Consider the following 25,358-nt stretch of genomic DNA (forward strand, 5'->3'; position numbering starts at 1 on the left):
AAGCAGAGTCGGGCAAACTCGTACTTTTTGTAAAGTGTGCCATTCAGATGTTAGCATCGAACACGGTGGAATAAGCGGTGTTTGTCAGCATGAAACATCGTCCAAGCACAAGCAAGCCAAGCCAAGAGGCACAAAACCTACACTGTCAATGACCAGACCAAGTGACCAAAGCTGAGGGGAAGATGTCGATGCTTTGCGCCAAAGGTAATGTAGCCTTCAGCTTCTGCGATGATTTCAGTCGCAGTGTAGCGGACATGTTTCCGACTCTGCCATCGCAAGGAAGTCCTCGTCGGGAGAAACGAAAGCCACACAACTCATCCATCATCAAATAAATTGATGATAATAACTCATCATGTCACATGTCTGTACAAGTAATACATACTTTAAATAAACATGTATTTCCTGAATGTATATACCTGTCCCTTATGTGTTTACATTTACATTGGTGGCTGTTAAAATATGGGCGGAGTCCGGCAAAAGATTTCCCTTATTTTGAAAATCCAATGTTGACAGGTATGCTTATGATCCATACTAAGACGCATCTGTAGAAATCATTGGAAGTTCATTTCAAAGCAGCTAGAAATGTGGTTTGGATCTGATTTGCAAACATCACATTTCATTAGATGTTTTGCTGTCCAGACTTTCTAAAATCAATCTAGATATGCAAAAAAATAATTTTGGGCAGTCTGAAAAGGTCTATGAGATAACAGTCTGTTAGAAAGATATTCTTAAAGAAACCCACGAAGTCAGGTTTAAAATCAAATAAGGGTTTTAATCAATATTCTTGCAAGGAGCTGAGTTTATACATACACAAGATGATCAAACTCATACATACAGGTTGTAATGCTATCGTGTTACTCAAAGGAGTGACTGTCCCCTCCGAGATATATATATATATGCAGCCACCCAGCCCCTATATAATGTAAATGTAAATACATAAAGGACGGGTATATACATTCAGGAAAGAGGTAATGTCTGAGCTGCATCACCAAAAGCCAAACAGTGTGCCACACAAAGAGCCTGGACATCAAACACTCACGGAAACTCTTCTCTGAGAGAGATGAGGGGAGACCACAGAGATGGATAAGTTACATTTTACAATGTATTAATCCATGCCACAGTAAAATGAACAGACCTTGTTTCACAAAGACGTCCTCGACTTCCTCTGCCGTCGTCTGTGAGTTACCATTTGCTGTTATGTGCTCTAAGATCAGACTTTTTGATTTGCTGCAGGTTATCCTGACAAAGGTCAAAGGTCACAGTGGGTTAGCCACAAATGTTCTTTGATAATTATTTACTTAACAAATTAAGTTTAAGTAATGTGGAACGATGATGATGTGAAAATGAAATGTGTTGGTAAGATATTAAACATGTGATTGTTTTTGCAAGAAACTTTAATTTGACAGTTGTTTGTTTGCCATTCAATATTTGCAAGTGAATTTATTAACTGTTAACCTCTTACAGTGTGGGGTAATTTACCAGAAAATACCTAAAAACGACAAGAAAATAACATTTGTAAAAAAGAAAAACATTGAAGTAGCATATCTACTTGTTCAGAATTTCATTGGCTACACGATACGTCAGTCACCGGGAGACTTGGTTGGTATTAGCTCGGTCTGTAAACAAAAGAAGAGGGGCTGGCACTTCCTTATCAAGTTGACACTCATTGGCTATTGAAGGCTGTAGATAAGGCATGGAAGCTCCTATTGGCTCAAATGAGGTGTCAATCAATAGCTTAGAGTGCGGTAGCCATTTTGGATCATCATAGTCATGGTATCAGTGCTACATGCACGGGAAATAAAGTTTTTACCAGTATAAACGGAAAATAACACACATCGATCAGCTGATTTCAAAGATTGCAACAGCTTTTCATGGGCATTTATGATGTGATGATGTTGACGATCAATATATTTTTACTGGAATCGATCTATTGGACATTTGGCAATGACACAGGAGGGTTTTTGTTGGATTATTACTGATTACAGGATTATGCTGAGGCTTCATGGGTGAGTTGGCTCAATGTTATGATTTTGATTTTGCTTGCTAGTTTGAGGAGCTGTTTGTATCTGCTGTTGTGGTTGTGATCTCAGAACCTTTTTGCTCACTAAATAGACGAGATACTAAGCTTTGTAACGATGTATGCATTGATACAACCTCTGTGAAAATGTAACGAAACACACGACCCGCTGGCGGGCCGCTCACACGGTAAGAAATACATTCTAGTATTTCTTATGTAGGCTAATAGACTGATTTTTTACAGGCTCTGAGGATCCCTAGGGGGTCACTGACCTCTTGTTGAAGACCCATGCTCTACAGGAAATCTATTCAAGTGTAAGTTTTCCTCATGAGAATTAAGCTCCTCTGTTGCTCTCTCTGCAGGTGGACAGTCTCTGTGGCTGTTGCTGGTGAAGCCACACTCTATATAAGTAATGTAAATAAACTGACTCATTAACAGAAGTGTTTTTCTGGGGTTGAAATGTGTTGCTCTTGAACTTTTAAAACATCTACCAGGTTGTCCTTCCAGGTGTGTGAACCCCAGTCAGATTGATTTGTTCACAGTCTGCTAGTGGAGGTGTGGATTCAACAGGTTAATTATATCAAATGGAAACCTAATTCAGTTTACTCCAGTTAAATACTTTTAATTTGAAGTTTATACATATACATGCAAATTCAATTAAAATAAAAACACAATGGACACAAGAAGATAGACAATGTTTAACCCTCATGAGGACAAAATATATTTACATATTTACCAACGGTCCTGATGGTTGCCTTATGTGGTCATGTTTTACAGCTACTTTATCCTCGTTGTTTTGCAGGCATAACATGCATTTATTTACCAACGATTCAGTAACGACAGTGATTTATGACAATGAATCACATGATTCATAGGTCCTTACCTTCAGACAAGAAAATGGCTTTCAACAGTTCGATTAGTTTCCCGGGAAGATAAAAACCTCTATGTTTCCACGTTCAACCAAAGACATGGGTCACTCCAAACACATATCGTGAATCAGTATAAAGAGAAGCAGTCTGGCTCTCAGCTAAAAATACAGGCATGTGTTAGTAGATACAACTCAGATTGTTGATCAGATTGTTGATGTTCCATCAGGCCGACGATTCATCTGTGTCTATAGTGACAGCATAACCTTTAATTTAATGGGTGTTTGAGGGTGTCATTGCTGAGCCATCACAAAATAAAATGTAATCAACATTTGGAATAGGAGTTTGCATCCACTCAAGCCTAGGTGATGTAACTGTTTATTAGTGTTTCATAATCACACATAATTAACTCATCATCCAAATATATTAATGGGAGTAACGTAGTTGGGTGTAAAGGTGAGGCTCTATGAACATAAATGTTAGAGCTGGGCAGAATGGTTACGTTGTAGCTGGATCTAAGTGCAGCTGTTATGTGTTGGGAGCAGAAGTTATCATAATATTTATTACAGCATCAGGAACACAAACTTGACATTTAGAGCCCATAAAAAAGGGGCTGATTTCCCCATTTCTATTAGGATAGATTACTGCAACAGCTTGCAAACAGGCTGGTAGCAGAATAGAAAGCCACTGCGCAGTAATACATTCAGCAGCTCATCTTTAGGAAGTCTTGCCGACACCTTCGTCCTCAGTTTGCACCACTGAACTGAATCAAAGCAAGACCAGTTGGACCAAAACCAAAGTGTGTTAGTGTGCCAAATGCCTTTTTAGCATTCAGTCACATTGCTACTGCTGTATGCTAAAGTGATGTAGATCTAAACATGACATGGAAACGTCTCCTCATATTGGAGGCATGAAGGCCAGCAATGAAACCCACCCGGTTTATGTGAATTATAGAAGGAACCACTTTTTTGAGGCACATTGCCTTCAAGCATCAAGCATCTTCCCAAATATTTGGATGAACCTAAATGCTTGAATTAACCTATACGTGCCAAAATAAAAGTCTCCACTCAATTCACATGATATTTTACAGAGATGCATAATGTCCAGTTTACAATATAGAGCAACAACATGCCACTATTACACACTCTGCTAGCACTGCACTCATTTTCACCTTGTCTAATCTTTTACTTGTGAAATTGGATTAATGTGAAAACTCAATGTTGTTTTAATAACCAAGTGTGTTGAATAGTTGCCTTGCTGAGGTATGCAGACTTCTTGTCTCTCATTCTAACTTTTAACCTATTTTTAACTTTTAACTTAACTTATGTTTACCTTCTCAGAGGATAAAGAAAAGACAATTGTGAGTTTTTCCTCTGGAGAAGCCTGTAGCATCATGGGAAGTCATGAGTTACTGCAGCACACTTTCTGACGGGCTGTGTGTGATCAGGCCGATGGATGCTTTGTACATAAACACCCAGTGGTGACAAGCAGAGCAAAATGCAGATTTTCTTATTGGGGAGGGAGGAGAGGGAGGGAACTGGTGAGGAAAAGGAAGGACGAGCTGGCCTGTATAAAGAAAGAGTACAGAGGTGTGGTTTGTGAGAACATTTGGGGAGAGCTACAGAGGCTGAACTGTGAGTACTAGACAGTAGTAGACTGGAGAATATTACAACTTAACTGCATGTTTTTAGTGGCTTCACAGGAGATTACTTTGTTAAAAAGTCATGTTTGTACATTTTAATTGATTCACTTTGATGTTAAAATGGGAGTCTTATGACCTACCATTGTCTCAACAAAGATAACGTGTTCCTGTTATCCGATGAATCTGAATCTATGCAGAACAGGACTGACCTACTGGCCGGGACTCAAGCAGGACATTTTATGCCTGGATGTTTTAGCTTATGTTTAAGATTTTCCATATAAGTGCTTTTGACGTGCCATGCAAGTTGTTTTTTTATATTTTAAAAGGTAATTTTTTTAAAAGGTGCAATGTGTAATTCTGAGCCACCTGCTCCAAATAAATAGAAGAGCAGTATTTCATCTCTTCTACTGGGTCCATACAATCTAAATTCATCAATCATCAAAACCATCAGTTATTAATTAAAAAAACAACTAGTGTAAGTCAGTGACGTGCGGTGAGGTTCATGGCTGGTGAGGCACTGACTCTTTCAGAGGCAGATTTACAAATATATGAACCCAACACACAGGTATGGTACATATTTAGCCAAAAAATAAGCTACATGTATAGCAGCTCAGAGAGGTATTTGCTCTGCACCCTCCATTTGTTCAAAATTTTCTGTCGCAATTCCACAAATCATTCTCCTTCAATACAATTTAAACATAGAGTGGTGTGCCAAAAAATGGATTTCAATTTTAACCTTAATCAAAACTTTCAGTTATTTTTAAAAGCTTTTTTAGTCTGATGCTTTGATAAATTTGAATACAGACAAAAAACAAAATACAATTTTATTTAAGGTCAAAATTTAAACTTTTATTTAAATATTTGATTGTTTTCTCTTTGTCAGATCCCATTTTCAATAAAAAATTGTGGTCTTACCTTTACTTAAAAAATAAGTCCATGCACCTATCCCTCTGGACAAAAATCTCCATTACTTTTTAGTATAAGTTCTCCTTATCTTCTTTTAGTTTTAAAAGTCTCCCCGTCTCAATGGAGATTATTGCCAGGGATGAAAGTCTTCCTTGATCAGTCCTATTCCGACAATATGTTTTGAGTCTTTTCAATGCCGAGAATGACCTTTCCACTGACACTGTTACAGTGAGCACCAGCTGGAGTAACTTTGTCGCCTCAGGACCAGTCTGCATCACATCCTTCTGGGCCAAAAGGTTGAGAAGCTGTCCAGGAGATTTACATTCATTCCTCACCGTTTGTGAGCTAAACAGTCCGATGAGATCAGCCTTTAGTCTAACAAAGTCAAAGAACTTAGCATATTTTGACAGGCTCTGCAGTTTGGTGTCATCAAAATGTTGTGACATTTCATTACATTTTGTACAATTGACCAAACTAAGGAAAGCTAGCTCACCGAAATGATCAAACCTAGCTGTCATTTATTGATATTGTCCAGCATGTCCCAAAGTTTGAAGCAAACCTTTTAACTCCTGCGTTGGTCTTCCATTATTTATCACCTCCTGTTTTGATTGAAAGTCCAGTTTTTAGAATTGTTTAAGCTTAGATATATCTTTGGCTGCTACAGTGCACTTGACTCTGATTTTAGCTAGCTTTTTGGCGCCAACCGTGTCTGCGTAGAAGAACAGCAGCAACACGTACCTGTGGGCTCACGTGCATGTCCGAAATTAACCTGTTTATATTTTAGTTGTAGTTGTTTGTTATATTCATTGTATTCTAAGTTTTAGAGTATTATAGTGTATTCTTTATATTGTTTCTTGTATTCTACAGCTATACATCTCTCTCTTCTAGTGTTGACATATTTACTGTGTATTTCTTCACTCCTGTGTAAACCTGTGTACACCAAGCTACTGAAACTCTGAGAGCCCATCTAAATATCACTGCTATCTCATCATCTTCACGTGTAGCTTAATCATATACGTTTACTGTGGCACTCGGGGCTCTATGGTCTGTGTAACGTTGTGTTTTGATAGTGTGAAGTAAATAAACTCCTGATTGTATTGTGTCACATTTAATGATTATCACATGTACTCGTCCACCTCAATCAAAATGTATTATTGCACAACATGTATTTCTGCACAAATGTATAATGAGCACTATATTAGTTATGAATGTGAAGCACTGTAGGTTCTCTTCAAAGAGTTTCAGGTCTACCTCCATCTCGCCACAACAAGACGGCCCACCAAGGGGCATAACCGCGCCAACATGGACCAATGAGGGACGACGACACCCTTCTGTAGAGAATATGGCAAAATGTTTATGATGTTTTTGTACCACTTTCACTTTTACCAACAGACAGCTAACTGGCTCTTTATTGATTCAGACTGTGGACTGTGGGTATTTTTTGAAATGCTGTCATCATCACTTTAAATAAATAAGTATCTTGATCAACTAGAAGTTTACTGGATTCAATTGAAAGACTATCACAGCGCCCTTTGGGCTTCAAAACCCAACAATAGTTTGTATGTTGGCTTGGCTCTAGACAGCAGAGACGAGCGAACGAATCCGGCTCGGATATGGCCGGAGTATAATCCAGCACCGCGGGTTGATGGAGGTTACTCTTTCAATAATATTTCATTCATTCATTTTTTAATTTTTTTGGCAGGTTGACTGACAAGAACCACCTGTGTGTATGTGTTTGTGTGTGTGTGAGGTGCCATGCCGGGTTTCGTGAACAGTTTGATGGTGAAACGTTGCCTCACCTTAGTGACGGGTCTGCTGGAGTGTCTGTGTTTCTCCGGAGTCGTTTTCGGATGGGCTTCTCTTGTTTTTGTCCTGAAGAAGGAGGGCTACTTCAGCTCTCTGTGCGCCAACACTACAGGCGCCAACACTACAGGAGTAAATGCAACGCAGGAATTAGGCAAGTTTCATTCAGAACTATGTATGCAGCGCTCTCTGACCTTCATTGTCACCCTTAGTTAGACAGACGACAATGAAGGTCAGAGAGGACGGCATGAAGAGTTGTAATTGATTTTAGATATCAAGGTGCTTAGAAACTGAACGCATGCATAAAGAGTTTTATTTGATTACATCTCTCTATGCAGGCCTCTCTGACCTTAATTGTCTCCTGTTTAACAAAATATTTCACAACCATGGCATGCTCTCTTTCTTTATGTTCGATGTGTCCACAGATTGCAGTGGACAGGACGAACAGTTCTCTCTTGTTTTCACCATCGCATCCTTTCTGTTTGGTTTCCTGACGCTGCCAAATGGTTTCCTCTTAGACCAGTTTGGTACAACAGTGGCTCGGCTCTTTGGAATGTAAGTCCAACAATATATGATACGTTAATGATCAGTGGATTTATAATATTACCCATGTAAAGTCTCATCAAAACAGTGACTCAGGAGAGGTATTCTGCCCGTACAGCGCGTATCCCTATGCGTAGCTAGACAGTTAGCTAACATTCAAAAGTTTTCCAATAAAGATGCAAGGTTTGCTTTCTTGACTTTACTGTTCTTCTTTTACTTTGTAAAACTGTAACAATACAGAAATAAAACACATAAGTATGCAGGCTTTACATAACATATAAGTAGCACTGTACAAACGACACACATACTACTATAAAAAGCTATCATTAGCATCACTATTAGCTAGAAATAACACAGATCACCATTAGCTAAATTAGCACACATTAAACTAGCTTCAGATCAAAAGTTACAAACTTCAAACATTCTGCACATAACACATCCAAATTGCACATGAATAACTCTCAGACAAATAGTCTCCAAGGCTTAAGCATCACAGACACGAACACAGTTTACATGGCGTCTCTGCTCCACGTGTTGATCTCCATGCTCTGTCTACAAAGATCCTTGCAAAGCAGCAAGCGCTCACTCTGACACGCCCCCAGCAAACCAACAAACCAAGGAGCGCTCACTCTGAGCCAAAAAACATGTCCCAACTCTATAAACATAGAGATATGCAGCACACTCCCCACTTGAGATAATAACATTATATCACGACAAATACAATTGAACTTGAAAGGGAATGTCCTCTGAAAACAACATATTAAGAGTTCTTTCTCTAAGACTCTGCAAGAACGACAACCATTTCTGTTACAGGCTTAAGGAACACCTTGGCTGTCCCGTCCTTCACAATCCGCATTGGCCATTCGTTCCTATAGGCTTGACTGTCTTTGAGAAGGACGACGTCTCCTTCTTTGACGTTCAGCTTGTGTCCACTTCCTGCGGCTCTGCGGAGTAGACACATACTCTCCTTTCCATCTCTTCCAAAAGGTGTCAGCAAGGCACTGAACTTTCTTCCATTGCTTTCCGAGCACTGAGCCGTATCAAAGTTTCCAGGAGGTGCTGAAACTGCACTCATTTTCTGAGTCAGGAGCATTGAGGGGTTAGAACTGCAGCTGCGGGTTCTCCTCTGATTAGAAAAGGAGAGAGTGGGGGTTGTATCGGCAGGGCGGCAGGTGAGCAGGGAGGTTCTCCTAAAATCTCTTGTGAAACACTTCTTCTAGTTCAGGCTCTGGTTCTGGCTCCACTATGACAGCTAATTCCTCAACAACTGGTTCTTTCACCACTTCCGTCTCCATTGGCACCTGTGGTTCAACATTTGCCACCTGTGGTTCAACATTTGCCACCTGTGGTTCAGCATTTGTCACCATTTCTTGACCCTCTGAAGATTCTTCTGGAGTCTCCTGTGAAGTCTCCTGTGAAGGCTCCTGTGTAGGCTCCTGTGTAGGCTCCTGTCAAGGCTCCTGTGAAGGCTCCTATGAAGGCTCCTGTGAAGGCTCCTGTGTAGGCTCCTGTGTAGGCTCCTGTGAAGGCTCCTGTGTAGGCTCCTGTGAAGGCTGCTGTGAAGGCTCCTGTGTAGGCTCCTGTGTAGGCTCCTGCGTAGGCTCCTGCGTAGGCTCCTGTGAAGGCTCCTGTGTAGGCTCCTGTGTAGGCTCCTTTTGAAGGCTCCTTTTGAAGGCTCCTGCTTTTTGCTTTAGCATGCCTGCTTCCAGGTCTGCCCTCTGTTTCATTACGTCGGCTTCTTTTTTAGCATAAGCTAATTGAGCATGAGCTGCTTTTGCCTTGGCATAGGCTTTCGTGGCTGACAAACTTGTTGCTGATGATCGCTGAAACGATCTAGAGGCTGCTCTGGATGAATATGACTTAGTATCAGAGGCTTGAGGATGTTCTTGCCACTTGGCTGTTTGATCCACAGTCTCTGATTGCTGTTCTCCACTTGCTTCTTTGTACGTGGTGGTGTCTTCATTATTATAGTTTTTCCCTGAGTGTAGACTCATATTGGCTGTGTAGTGTACTATTACTTGGACCCGCCGTGCTCTTGTCTTTTTACTATTCTGCCCTTATAGCGCGTATCCCTATGCGTAGCTAGACAGTTAGCTAACATTCATAAGTCCTCCAATAAAGATGCAAGGTTTGCTTTCTTGACTTTACTGTTCTTCTTTTACTTTGTAAAACTGTAACAATACAGAAATAAAACACATATAAGTATGCAGGCTTTACATAACATATAAGTAGCACTGTACAAACGACACACATACTACTATTAAAAGAATTAGCTATCATTTGCATCACAATTAGCTATAAATAGCACAGATCACCATTAGCTAAATTAGCACACATTAAACTAGTTTCAGACCAAAAGTTACAAACTTCAAACATTCCAACACATCCAAATTGCACATGAATAACTCTCAGACAAATAGTCTCCAAGACTCAAGCATCACAGACACGAACACAGTTTACATGGCGTCTCTGCTCCACGTGTTGATCTCCATGCTCTGTTTACAAAGATCCTTGCAAAGCAGTAAGCGCTCACTCTGAGCCAAAAAACATGTCCCAACTCTATAAACATAGAAATAGGTGGCACAAGAGGACTAAAAGCCCAACAGCTGGGTAGTTAACAGGAATGAAATGGAAAATATTGACTATTAAAGAACAACAAGAGGTTTTTCATTATTAATGAACTAATGCAAAGTGCAGTGAGAACCTCTCCTGGTTGGTTGCACTTGACTCGAGGTGTGATGGTTTAATCCAACATACATTAAATTCTTTTGTTCTTTCAGCAAAGATTTAATGCATCGCCTAACTCTGCATCATCAAATATCACATACAAATATAAAAGAAGAGTAATAACTGACAATCAAACATCAAGATTCTTCAAAGATACTTTAGTAGCACTGCAGAACAGAGAAATTCAGTCAAAGTCGGTGTGTCTCTAAACTGTGCAGACAGTAGCCAGAATTTAGCATTTCAATAAAATTAAAAAACACACTTAAATGTAATATTAATTTATTTGAATCACTTCAGACTTTCCAACCAATTTAGTTTGCTGACTTTAAAAAGGTTACCTCAAAGCAGGCTAACTCATGACATAATAAATAATATAAAATACCTTTTAGTAAACCAAACATATTTTCATTAAAGACAATTAGGCTTCTGTCCTCTTCACCTCCAGGCATGGCTGTGACTGTCTCTGCCTGTGGGCCTAAACTAATGCTGCAGTGCAAAGAGGCAATTATTGCTGTTATTTCATCTGTCTGGTATATCCGCGTGTATGGTTACGGTAAGCGCGTCATTTCCGGTTGTTAATGTTTCTGTGTTGTTGGTAGCATACTTCGGCAGCTCCAGTTTGACCCAGTTAATGTTATTATATTCTTGATCACATCGGCTAATTACCTGTCATCTATCTAAACCTATACTTGTACTTCCTAAGCACTTACAACTCTCTCCTTATCCTTTTTCTCTTAGCGACTCTCGTTAAATCCTCAATTCTTTACGCTCCTTTCGGCTCTGCTAACGTTAGCTGCTGCAGCTCGGCAGCTAGCGATGGCATCTCCCTCTTCTGCTCTCTCCTGCTCGGTGTGTTTCATGTTTAGCTATTGCTCTGCCTCCTTTAGTGATAATGGTACGTGTATTAAATGTAGTTTATACGCAGGGTTGGAGGCGAGTTTTAGAGGGATAGATGAGCGGCTCCGCACCATGGCTAGTCAGCGGTTAGCAAGTGTAGCTGTTAGCAAGCCCCCTATAGTCGGTGCGGGTCGACCAGTGGTATCTCCTGTTAGCCGTCCCCCGGCGGGACCCGAGCAGCCGGGAGACTGGGTGACTGTCCGAAAGAAGTGTTATCAGAAGCCCACGGTTCACCACCAACCGCTTGCTGTTTCTAACAGATTCTCCCCACTCAGTGACACACCAGCTGAGAAGCCAACTCTGGTTATCGGTAGCTCAATTTTGAGATACGTTCATTTTGAGACACCAGCGACGACAGTCACGTGCATTCCGGGGGCCAGAGCGGGCGACATAGAAGCACATTTGAAACTGCTGGCTAAGGCTAAACGTAAATACAGTAAGATTGTTATTCACGTCGGCGGTAATGACACGCGATTGCGTCAATCGGAGTGTACTAAAGTTAATGTGGAGTCGGTGTGTACATTTGCCAAAACAATGTCGGACTCCGTAGTTTTCTCTGGTCCTCTGCCAAATCTTTTGAATGATGACATGTTTAGCCGCATGTCATCATTCCGTCGCTGGCTCTCACGGTGGTGTCCAGATAATGATGTGGGCTTCGTAGACAATTGGCGGACTTTCTGGGGAAGGCCTGGTCTGATTAGGAGTGACGGCATCCATCCTACTTTGGCTGGAGCAGATCTCATATCCAATAATATTACACAGTCTATTAGTGGACCTAATCCATGACAACCCAGAGTTGAGACCAGGACAAAGAGTTGTAGTCTTACACACTTCTCTGTGCTTCTTTCCGGGCAGTCACCCACTCAAATCCCCATAGTGACTGTGTCTGCCCCACGACCACTGAAACTAATCAAGTCTATGGTTAACAGAAGAGGAGTTATACATGAAAACCTAATTAAAATAAACACCACCACTGCAAAAGTGCAACTAAATCAAAAAATTAAATGTGGGCTCTTAAACATCAGATCTTTATCAACGAAAGCTGGATTGGTAAATGATTTAATATCAGATAATAAGATTGATTTATTTTGTCTCACTGAAACCTGGCTGAGACATGAAGAATATGTCAGTCTAAATGAATCTACTCCACCTGGTCATATTAATACTCACATTCCTCGAGGTACTGGCCGAGGAGGTGGAGTTGGGGCCATATTTGACTCAAACCTCTTGATCAATCCTAAGCCTAAACTAAAATATAACTCTTTTGAAAGCCTTGTTCTTACGCTCTCAAACCCAACATGGAAAACAATAAAGCCAATTTTATTTGTTACTGTGTACCGCCCTCCTGGTCCGTACTCTGAATTTCTATCTGAATTCTCAGAATTTTTATCAAATTTAGTCCTTAAAACAGATAAAGTAATTATTGTAGGTGACTTTAATATTCATGTGGATGTTGATAGTGACAGCCTTAATAATGCATTTATCTCAATATTAGATTCAATTGGGTTCAGTCAGAATGTACATGAACCAACTCACTGTTTAAACCACACTCTGGACCTTGTTCTGGGATATGGTGTTGAAATTGAAAGTTTATCAGTGTGTCCACATAATCCTCTTTTATCAGACCATTTTTTAATAACTTTTGAAGTCCTGTTACTGGACTACAAGCCAGTAGGCAAAATATCCTACGCTCGATGTTTATCTGAAAGTGCTGTGACTAAATTTAAGGAAGTGATTCCATCAGCACTTGATTCAATACCAGGACTCAATATCAATATAACAGAGGACTCCAATGCTAACTTTAGTCCCTCCCAAATTAATCATCTTGTTGATAGCGCTGCAGCCTCACTGCGAATAACACTCGACTCTGTCGCTCCTCTTAAGAAGAAGATCATAAAACAGAAAAAGAAAGCTCCATGGCTTAATTTACAAATCCGCAAACTAAAACAAAAGTCGAGAAATCTTGAAAGTAAATGGCGTTCCACTAAATTGGAAGAATCTCGTTTAGTCTGGTTAGATCATCTTAAAACGTATAAGAAGGCTCTCCGTAATGCCAGAGCAGCTTATTACTCTTCCTTAATAGAAGAAAATAAGAACAACCCCAGGTTTCTTTTCAGCACTGTAGCCAGGCTGACAGAGAGCCACAGCTCTACAGAGCCTTCTGTTCCTATATCTCTCAGTAGTGACGACTTTATGAGTTTCTTTAACGATAAAATTATAATTATTAGAGACAAAATTAATCTCCTCCTGACCTCAATTGGTAATGACTTAACTTCAACTGTTGGAATTTTAAAAACATCTGTAACTCCTGAAATATATCTAGACTGTTTTACTCCAATCAACCTTAACCAACTAACTTCAACAATCTCATCGTCTAAGCCATCAACCTGTCTTTTAGACCCGATTCCAACTAAACTGTTTAAAGAAGTTTTACCCTTAATTAACACTTCGTTATTAAATATGATCAACCTGTCTTTATTATCTGGCTACGTACCAAAATCCTTTAAAGTAGCTGTAATAAAACCACTTCTTAAAAAGCCTGGTCTTGATCCAGAGATTTTAGCCAACTATAGGCCGATATCTAATCTTCCCTTTCTCGCTAAAATCCTTGAGAAAGCAGTCGCAAAACAGTTGTGTGACTTTTTACATAATAATAGTTTATTTGAGGTTTTTCAATCTGGATTTAGAGTTCATCATAGCACAGAGACGGCACTGGTGAAAGTTACCAATGACCTTCTATTGGCTTCAGACAAAGGACTCGTCTCTGTTCTTGTCTTGTTAGACCTCAGTGCTGCTTTCGACACTGTTGATCATGACATTCTACTACAGAGACTGGAACATTGTGTTGGCATAAGAGGAACCGCACTAAGCTGGTTCAAGTCCTATTTATCTGAGCGATCTCAATTTGTACTTGTTAACGATAAATCCTCCATGACAGCCAAAGTCAGTCTCGGAGTTCCGCAGGGTTCTGTACTTGGACCGATTCTATTCACCTTATATATGCTTCCTTTGGGCAATATTATAAGGAACCACTCTATAAACTTTCATTGTTATGCGGATGATACCCAATTATATCTATCAATTAAACCAGATGAAACCAATCAATTGGCTAAACTTCAAGCATGCCTTAAGGACATAAAAACTTGGATGTCTAGCAACTTTTTGATGTTAAACACAGACAAAACTGAAGTTATTATACTTGGCCCTAAACGCCTCCGAAACGCATTTTCTAATGACATAGAAGCTCTGGATGGCATTAACTTGGCCTCCAGCACCACTGTAAGGAATCTTGGCGTCATCTTTGATCAAGATCTGTCGTTTAACTCCCACATAAAACAAATCTCAAGGACTGCCTTCTTTCATCTACGTAACATTGCAAAAATAAGACACATCCTGTCTCAAAATGATGCAGAAAAACTAGTCCATGCATTTGTTACTTCAAGGCTGGATTACTGCAACTCATTGTTATCAGGTTGTCCAAAAAAGTCGGTTAAGACTCTTCAGTTGATCCAAAATGCAGCGGCACGTGTATTGACTAGAACAAGGAAATGGGATCATATTACTCCTGTATTAGCTGCTCTGCACTGGCTCCCGGTAAAATACAGAATAGAATTCAAAATCCTTCTCCTGACTTACAAATCAATTAAAGGTCAGGCTCCAGCATATCTTAAAGATCTCATAGTACCTTATAAACCAACTAGAGCATTACGCTCCCAGACTGCAGGGTTACTTGTGGTTCCTAGAGTCTCTAAGAGTACAATGGGAGCCAGAGCCTTCAGCTATCAAGCTCCTCTCCAGTGGAACCAGCTTCCAGTTTGTGTTCGGGAGGCAGACACACTCTCCACATTTAAGAGTAGGCTAAAGACTTTCCTTTTTGATAAAGCTTATAGTTAGGGCTGGCTCAGGTTTGCCCTGGATCAGCCCCTAGTTATGCTGCTATAGGCTTAGACTGCCGGGGGACACCTCCCTGCTCTCTTCCTTCTCTCCCTCTCTCTTCTTCTCCCTCTCTTCTTCTCCCTCTCTATCTGTATGCATTTATGTAAATATATGTTACTAACTCACCATCCGGGGTATCATCCCCGGAGTGTCTGTCTCTCATGTGGCAGGTTGCCACTGATAAAGTTTACGTCAGGATCATGAATCGTGACAGCGCCTGCTGACCTGGTCCTGCTGGACACCGGGAAGCCTTATTGACATTTTCCTGGATTCATCCAAACTTTCTATTTCTTTTTTTTTTTTCCAACACAACATAATTTCTGTCAAATGTTGTATTTGTACTATGTTGTTTATCCTGTACACACGACATCTATTGCACGTCTGTCCGTCCTGGGAGAGGGATCCCTCCTCAGTTGCTCTCCCTGAGGTTTCTTCCATTTTTTCCCCTTTAATTTTGGGGTTTCTTTTAGGAAGTTTTTCCTTGTGCGATGCGAGGGTCTAAGGACAGAGGATGTTGTAACCTGTACAGTCTGTAAAGCACACTGAGACAAATGTATAATTTGTGATATTGGGCTATACAAATAAATTTGATTTGATTTGATTTGATCCCTCTGAGGGATTCCCACATCTATTTGCTTACAAAAACAATTGTTTTCTCATATGGAATTTATTTTTATTTGTGTTTATGTGAAATGTTGGTGTGTATGTGGATAAGTATACATGCTCTTGTGAAGTAAAAAGGGGCATGTATGACAGATAGAAGCAAGAAGACATACAGAGATCACAGTAGCTCCCTCAAGGGGTGTAAAGTCGCTGACGTTTCCACAGAGGCGGTTCTGGGGGGTGGGGGGCCCCCCCTACGAAAAACGATTGTACAATAATAAAAAGTACTGATTTTTTTTGCGATGATCCAGGCAGGGGTGGGACTTTATTTTGATGAGCACACCATGCGGTCAATCACATGCAAGGACAGACTAGGATCATACCATTATGTAAAAGAAGGAACGGTGGCGGACGCTCCAAAGACAGCGAGTGTAGTGGTACACGTCAGGTACACGTTGTGCGCTATCATTTATACCTAACTAAAAATATTGAAGGCTAGAATACTGCTTTGTCTCTTTTGTCCCGGGTTGAATGTACCTCAGGTTGAATGTGCCCCTCTAACAAAACACTTGGCCCCAGCCAGACCCCCTAGTGATATTGGTCGACAACCGCCACTGTGTCTCCAGACAGCAATAGAAACGCCTACATATCAGAGGCGACACTTAGCAAAAGAAAATGTAGAGACAGAAAACAAAGCAGTAAAAGGCAATAGAACTGTAAAGAGGAAAATTAAGAGAACAGAAAGGTCAGGACCATTAATTTCCAGAGGATTGAGGAATACCAGAAAGAAATGTTTTGGTGCAGAAGCCCCCCCAAAGCCTCAGAGAATTTCATATAACTTAACACCACAGAGCGCCCAGTTTGTTGCCCTATATATATCTTAATCCATACTAGCAAACTTTCACTAGTTTAGTTTTTAGTTTCCACTTGAAGAGGGTCAAGGAAAAATAAAAGGCCAAGGAACGCAAATAGTTGGACAAGATGCGGCAAGTGAAGATGAGGATAGATCTTTGCTTAGGACAGGCCAAGAAAAGGAAATGAATGACAAGCTACATTTGAATATGTATTTACTATATTTACTGTGATAAGACGTTTGTTATTTTATCGAATGTCACTTTTTCTTTTAATTGAATTGCTAAAAGTGTCGTTATTTATATTAATTTTGCCATCTCAAATTCTTTGTTTTGTAATATCTTGTTCTTGGAAAAATGTCTCGGTCTCATGCCAATAAAATGACATGAAATCTCTGGAATTTCTTTTCCCTCCAGATTTCTTTACACCACGGGGACCTTAATGGTGGCCTTCTCAACTACAGGTGAAAAAAAATTCTCTGTCTCGTTGTTTTGTGCTCTCTCAGGATCCACATTGTTTAAAGAAATACTGACAAGAAGTAACAGTGACTCTAACAGCTGTGGATGCTCATTTTCCTTTTCCCATCAGCATTGTCCGGCCTGCTCTTCCCAGCTCTCTCCCTCCTGGCAGCGGGTGGAAACTTGTTTATATTGACCAACATGCAGGTACTGAAGCTGTTGAGTTAAAAAATAAGATTAAAAAGATTATTGTCAGTTTTGATTAATCTATTATTTTCCCGATTATTCAATTGAAATGTCAGAAAAATGTAAAAGTTAAAAAATTCCCAATGACCATTATAGAAAACAGAGAAAATCAGAAAATCCTCAAACTGGAGAAACTGGATCCAAATATTGAAAAATATTTGCTCATAATAATTGATTAGCGATTAATCAAATCAAACCAACATTTTTGATTCATTTTGATTGATTAATCGATACATGTTTAGGTTTAAGGAACACTTGATGATTGATATTTGCTCTAAAATTTAACTGGAAATGTTTGCAAGAGAAAGTTTTGATTCTTTGAATTATGTCCTATTTAACTTTTAACCTTTATTATTTGTTCCTGTAAAAAATAAATAATCTGTAAGATTCTGTCACATAACCTTTTTTTTTACCTTCTTCTATACATTCTCTGTCAATTGTCCTATCCCCCATTTTTGAGGAAAGCTGAGACTGAGTTGTCAGAGCTTTCTTTGAAAATGCAGAAGTTTGATGTTCAAGGTCGCAATATTCACTGGATAAAAAACAGAGGGTCTGCCCTCAGTGCACTTTTGTTAGCTGCAGCGCTTTTCTTAAACTGAGCTCATAATCTTGTGGGGAAAGAAATACGAAGCCCTCTCTGGGACCACATCCTCATGTTCAAACAGGCAACTCGACAAGAACTAATTTGACATTGAATGACATAAAAATAGATGCAATAAACAAAAAACAACAGACACTTAAATTAAATGCAACATTCTCTCCTAAAGGTAGGAAACCTGTTCGGCTCACGTCGCTCCACCGTCATCACTTTCTTAAACGGGGCCGTTGACTCTTCCTCAGCAGTCTTCCTTGTCATCAAGGTGAGAAACATTCACACACTGCTCTTAATATGAAATATATTTGTCCCATCACATTTTTTATCAATGATCTTAATGTCTTCTGCAGCTGTTAGATGAAGCTGGCGTCTTTCTCCTTCCCTCCTTCCTCTTCCTGTCCGCCTGCAGTGTCATTCACCTGCTCAGGACTTTCTTCCTGCTCCCCAGAGACCACATTCCCTACCCGCTGCCTGATGACTACACATACGGGTACAAATCTCCAAGAAACCACACACACATCAACACCATACATACAGGGATACATCAAATGTAAATAGGGCATGTTATTTTCAGTGTACTCTTACAGTTTGAAAAAAACAAGTTTTGGGTGTAGCAAGATCCAGCCACAGCACAGGGTGCTAATCCTACCCTACACCTCCCCCTTTATCTCTGAAAGGCTTTTTGTAGCATATTTGTGGGTGCTCCCTCTCGAGAGCTGCTAACCCATCCTGCTCCGGTTGCCGTCTGTTCATTGTCTCTCCAGTCGTCAACATACTATTTGCAGTTGTCATCCAGCCTCTTCCTGGGTGTCACTGGCTTCGGTACACTTAGTTAGTTCTTTGATATCATGAGGTCCAACCTGGACACGTCGTCAGTGATAAACCCAACAAAGTCTAACCAACACTGAGCTTCCTCCATCCAAAAAAACTTGTTAATAGTTAATAAATTAACTTGCAAATATTGAAAGGCAAACAAACAACTGTCGAATTAAAGTTTCTAGCAAAAACAATCAAATGTTTAATATCTTACCAGCACATTTAATTTTCACATCATCGTCGTTCCACATTACTTATAAATATCCTTTATATCCTGTTATGTGATTATAGCTGGTTATGACTTGAAACCTATTTTTTTTAGGTAAATAATTATCAAAGAACGGTTAAATCCAACGGCTAATCCACTGTGACCTTTGACCTTTGTCAGGATAACCTGCGGCAAATCAAAGAGTCTGAGTTTAGAGCACATAACGGCGAATGGTAACTCACAGACGACGGCAGAGGAAGTCGAGGACGTCCCTGTGAAACAAGGTGTGTTCACTTTACTGTGGCATGGATTAATAGCCTACATAGTTAAATGTAACATAATAAAATAATTATACATTATGCCTATTTCTGTTCATCTTTAGTCTTTCTTCTTCACTTATCCATCTCTGTGTTCTCCCCTCATCTCTCTCAGAGAAGAGTTTCCGTGAGTGTTTGATGTCCAGGCTCTTTGTGTGGCACACGGTTTGGCTTTCGGTGATGCAGCTCAGACATTACCTCTTCATGGGCACCCTCAACCCCATGCTGCTGCGTCTGACGGCTGGAGAGCCTTCACTGGGTAAACGCACACTAACAGTACAACATGTCTGACTGTCTTAGCAAAAATGGAAGTTTGAGCAAGACTTCCTTCTTAGGTCCATGAAGTTTCATGAATACCACTTCAACTAGGAAGGACTGTGATGGGAAAAATACTGAGTGTATAGCCACAGCAGAGGACAGGAGTGTGAACTGCTGCTAAACTATAGATCATAGAAGAAGTCTTTACTGTAAACAAGGAATAAACAAAGGAAAGAACTGATCTGTATCAGTTCTTTCCTTTGATCTATGCATATATATATCTCGGAGGGGACAGTCACTCCTTTGAGTAACACGATAGCATTACATGTGTGAGTTTGATCATCTTGTGTATGTATAAACTCAGCTCCTTGCAAGAATATGCATGTGATATCAATATGATTAAAACCCTTATTTGATTTTAAACCTGACATTGTGGGTTTCTTTAAGAATATCTTTCAAACAGACTGTTATCTCATAGACCTTTTCAGACTGCCCAAAATTATTTTTTTGCATATCCAGATTGATTTTAGAAAGTCTGGACAGCAAAACAGCTAATGAAATGTTATGTTTGCAAATCAGATCCAAACCATTTTTACAGGTTGTGTGAAATGCGCTTCCAATGATTTCTACAGATGCGTCTTAGTACGGATCATAAGTGTTTTTTGCAACACACCAGGACAACGTCAAATCTACAATGACAGAAGTTCCATTCTTTTACTAGCAAAGCCCTATGGAGGACAACATGGAGAAGAACAAAAGTCCTTGGACAGACGTTGAAATAAATGGTCTGCTTTCACTTTCTGCTCCCTCCCCGTAACATCACAATGTATACCAGCCACCTCCATTGTTGAGTTTGTCTGGTGCGACGGAGGAGTTCTGCACATGACAGCCCGGTTGTTTGGAGGGTGAATGCTTCCACATTGGAAACCTGCGTCACTTATACCTCGTTACCACAGCAACCCATGCAGATAGGTTCAAGATTTCTGGACACACACATTTGATCTGATCACTTGCAAATAACAGTGTAGAGAGTTTGTTTTAAAGATCAGATTTGAGAAACAAATCTGATTCGTCTACAGTCTGAACGTAGCCATATTCTGTTGTTGAGCCTTTTGTCTCTAACCATCTTGTCCTTGCTTGTGTGTCCCTGCAGTGAGCCAGTACACCAATGCCTTTGCTATAACACAGCTGTGTGGCATCTTGTGTGCTCCCTGGAACGGTCTCATCATAGACAGACTAAAGGGCAAACCTCGTGCTGAAGGTAAAAATCTAATGCTGATAAAAACGAGTAATTAATCCAAAGGTACACAGCCTGGCAGACCTAATCAGTGTGTCCCAGGTGTGCTCTCTGGGCTCTAGCATGTCTAAAGATACAATAAATATTCATTGAGAAAGTCCCATTACTAACTGTTATGGATAAACAGCGGTCCAAATGTATGTCACGTCATGTTCCCTTTAATAGTTAGTGTACAAAACTAAATTTTGTGAGAAAAGGTTTTACTTTGAGAGCTGTGACTGGTATAATGATTTTAGTTTGGGACCATATTTCCAAAATAAGGCTTACTTTATGAATGGTTAATGGTCAATAAATATTTTATTAATGCTTTATAGAACAGTAACAAGTCATTTTTAGGAAAACGTTTGGATTGGGAAATTGTGAAAAATTAATATTCATATTTATTGTCATTGAAAAACGTTATCCTTTTATCTCGCTCTTTTATTCATCTGCTGAGCATCTGGACCATTTACCTACAAGTTATTAATACTGGCAACACCAAACCAAACAATTAAAAATGTTTTGACTGCACAACTGATGGTTCATTATAAAGTGAGAAACTCATGAAACATTCACAGTTTACAGGTGGAGAAAAATAAACTACAGCCAAAGGTAATTTTCAGAGCTTGGCATTCTTATTGATGACTTATTACTGACCTATAAAGCATTAATAAATAGTTTATTAAGCGTTAAACTCATTAATAATAAAAAAGGCTAATTAGAAAGTGGAACTCAAATGTTTATTATAATTAATTTACACAAATTTAAAGTCACTATTTAGTTTTCAACATTAATGTCATACACCTCAACCAAATATATTTTACACTTTGAATAATAAAGAATGTGTGTTAAATGTGGTAATACATATCATGAAATGTGCACACATTACCCAGGAAACCATTGAAGCCTAATCTCTAGCGTTTAGTTGGAATGAAAGCCTACAAACAGTGCAGCAAATAGATGCTCTGTTCTGTCTGTGTGGACATGTCAGCAATGTTTCTCTTTGTGTCTGTTCGTAGGAGAGAGTGAACAGGAAGCAGATCTGCGCGCCTCTGTGCTTTCTCTCTTCGTGACGGTGCTGCAGTGTGTGTTGTTCTCAGTTTGTGCGTGCATCCCGTACCTGCCACTTCAGTACTTCACCTTCGTCCTGCAGGTCATCAACCGCTCCTTCCTCTTTGGTGGCCACGCAGCCTTCGTCAGTGTGGCGTGAGTATCAAACACACAAACAAATACACGCAGCACACACTGTCTTAAGTATGTTCATGAGGCGGGCAGCACATAGAGACACATGTTTATAAATAATGCTAAGGCGCTGCAAAGAACACTATGTTTTCTAGTTCAGTTCATTTATCTACTGTGTTGATACTGTGGTTTATTTGTAAAATGATAAATGATCTGCATGCCTTTGAACTGTGGAAGGAAACCAGAGGAAACTACAACTATGTCATGTTAAATACATTAAAACACTTCTAACAATTTCTTGGAAGACACACAGTTTTTATGTCCTTAAGGCATGCTTGAAGTTTAGCCAATTGATTGGTTTCATCTGGTTTAATTGATAGATATACTTGGGTATCATCCGCATAGCAATGAAAGTTTATAGAGTGGTTCCTTATAATATTGCCCAAAGGAAGCATATATAAGGTGAATAGAATCGGTCCAAGTACAGAACCCTGAGGAACTCCAAGACTGACTTGGCTGTCATGGAGGATTTATCGTTAACACAGTACAAATTGAGATCGCTCAGATAAATAGGGCTTGAACCAACTTAGTGCGGTTCCTTTTATGCCAACACAATGTTCCAGTCTCTGTAGTAGAATGTCATGATCAACAGTGTCGAAAGCAGCACTGAGGTCTAACAAGACAAGAACAGAGACAAGTCCTTTGTCTGATGCCAATAGAAGGTCATTGGTAACTTTCACCATGTGCCGTCTCTGTGCTATGATGAACTCTAAATCCAGATTGAAAAACCTCAAATAAACTATTATTATGTAAAAAAATCACATAACTGTTTTGCTAATTGCTTTCTCAAGGATTTTAGCGAGAAAGGGAAGGTTAGATATCGGCCTATAGTTGGCTAAAACCTCTGGATCAAGACTAGGCTTTTTAAGAAGTGGTTTTATTACAGCTACTTTAAAGGATTGTGGTATGTAGCCAGATAATAGAGACAGGTTGATCATATTTAATAACGAGGTGTTAATTAAGGGTAACACTTCCTTAAACAGTTTAGTTGGAATCAGGTCTAAAAGACAGGTTGATGGCTTAGACGATGAGATTGTTGAAGTTAGTTGGTTAAGGTTGATTGGAGTAAAACAGTCTAGATATATTTCAGGAGTTACTAATGCTTTCAAAAGAGTTATAGTTTAGTTTAGGTTTAGGATTGATCAAGAGGTTTGAGTCAAATATGGCCGCAACTCCACCTCCTCGGCCAGTACCTCGAGGAATGTGAGTATTAATATGACCAGGTGGAGTGGATTCATTTAGACTGACATATTCTTCATGTCTCAGCCAGCTTTCAAGTGAGACAAAAGAAATCAATCTTATTATCTGATATTAAATCATTTACCAATCCAGCTTTCGTTGATAAAGATCTGATGTTTAAGAGCCCACATTTAATTTTTCAATTTAGTTGCACTTTTGCAGCGGTGGTGTTTATTTTAATTAGGTTTTCATGTATACCTCCTCTTCTGTTAACCATAGATTTGATTAATTTCAGTGGTCGTGGGGCAGACAGTCACTATGGGGATTTGAGTGGGTGACTGCCCGGAAAGAAGCACAGAGAAGTGTGTAAGACTTCAACTCTTTCTCCTGGTCTCAACTCTGGGTTGTCATGGATTAAGTCCACTAATAAACTTTGTAATATTATTGAATATGAGATCTACTCCAGCTAAAGTAGGATGGATGCCGTCACTCCTAATCAGACCAGGTCTTCCCCAGAAAGTCCGCCAATTGTCTACGAAGCCCACATCATTATCTGGACACCACCATGAGAGCCAGCGACGGAATGATGACATACGGCTAAACATGTCATCATTCAAAAGATTTGGCAGAGGACCAGAGAAAACTACGGACTCCGACATTGTTTTGGCAAATGTACACACCGACTCCACATTAACTTTAGTACACTCCGATTGACGCAATCGCGTGTCATTACTGCCGACGTGAATAACAATCTTACTGTATTTACGTTTAGCCTTAGCCAGCAGTTTCAAATGTGCTTCTATGTCGCCCGCTCTGGCCCCAGGAATGCACGTGACTGTCGTCGCTGGTGTCTCAAAATTAACGTATCTCAAAATTGAGCTACCGATAATCTGGAGTTGGCTTCTCAGCTGGTGTGTCACTGAGTGGGGAGAACCTGTTAGAAACAGCAAGCGGTTGTTAGTGAACCGTGGGCTTCTGATAACACTTCTTTCGGACAGTCACCCAGTCTCCCTGCTGCTCGGGCCCCGCCGGGGGACAGCTAACAGGAGATACCACTGGTCAACCCGCACCGGCTTATAGGGGGCTTGCTAACAGCTACACTTGCTAACCGCTGACTAACCATGGTGCGGAGCCGCTCATCTATCCCTCTAAAACTTGCCTCCAACCCTGCGTATAAACTACATTTAATACACGTACCATTATCACTAAAGGAGGCAGAGTAATAGCTAAACTTGAAACACACCGAGCAGGAGAGAGCATAACAGGAAGAGGAAGATGCCCTCGCTAGCTGCCGAGCTACAGCAGCTAACGTTAGCAGAGCCGAAAGGAGCGTAAAGAATTGAGGATTTAGCGAGAGTCGCTAAGAGAAGGAGGATAAGGAGAGAGTTGTAAGTGCTTAGGAAGTACAAGTATAGGTTTAGATAGATGACAGGTAATTAGCCGATGATGATTGTCTCTTATAGTAGTTTATTCTTGGCGGTAACGTTAGTCCTTGTATGTTAAATAAATTGGTAGGATGGGGTTAAAGAATGTTTTAAATACTTAAAAACTCTATGCCATACGTCTTTTTCAACACTTCCTTCTCTTTGCCATGTCACCATGTGTGTGTGTGTGTAGTTTCCCGTCGTGCCACTTTGGGAAGGTTTATGGTGTAGTCATGGCTCTGTCTGCAGTGTTTTCTCTGCTGCAGTATGCCTGCTTTGCCCTGGTGAATGGATCCTCTGGATGGAGACCCTTTATATGTGAGTACACAACATATAACTGATACAACTATACATTGGTCCTTCTCATTTTATCATAATGTTTATTTATTAACTCTCCTCTCACTGCTTCCTCCTCTCTCCCTTCATGTGTCTGTAGGTGAACATCGGTCTGACGCTGCTCAGCCTGCTCGCCTTCATCCATCCCCTCTCTGTCTTCTTGCACTGTCGAAGTCTGGCCTCCCAGCGAGCCATCAATGCCTCCTCTTAA

At 40.1% G+C, this 25,358-nt stretch overlaps 2 protein-coding genes across 2 annotated transcripts in view; one reads left to right on the forward strand and one right to left on the reverse strand.

The window, feature by feature from the left end:
- Positions 1-10,267, reverse strand: part of LOC115014612 (solute carrier family 43 member 3-like) — a 25,228-nt gene extending 14,961 nt beyond the window's left edge. The window contains exons 1-2 of the mRNA XM_029441607.1: positions 10,238-10,267; positions 7,231-7,358 (exon numbers count right to left, since the gene is read on the reverse strand). The gene's annotated coding sequence lies outside the window, so the exon portion shown is untranslated. The remainder of the gene's footprint in view (positions 1-7,230; positions 7,359-10,237) is intronic.
- Positions 7,187-25,358, forward strand: LOC115014613 (solute carrier family 43 member 3-like). The gene is given in 13 exon segments (XM_029441608.1): positions 7,187-7,388; positions 7,660-7,789; positions 17,209-17,255; positions 17,381-17,457; positions 18,264-18,356; positions 18,442-18,581; positions 19,296-19,399; positions 19,548-19,691; positions 20,844-20,951; positions 21,986-22,172; positions 25,005-25,104; positions 25,106-25,129; positions 25,248-25,358. Coding segments are annotated over 13 exon segments (1,467 nt in total).

This window comes from Cottoperca gobio, chromosome 10 (assembly GCF_900634415.1).
Source record: "Cottoperca gobio chromosome 10, fCotGob3.1, whole genome shotgun sequence".
NCBI classification, from domain to species: Eukaryota; Metazoa; Chordata; class Actinopteri; order Perciformes; family Bovichtidae; genus Cottoperca; species Cottoperca gobio.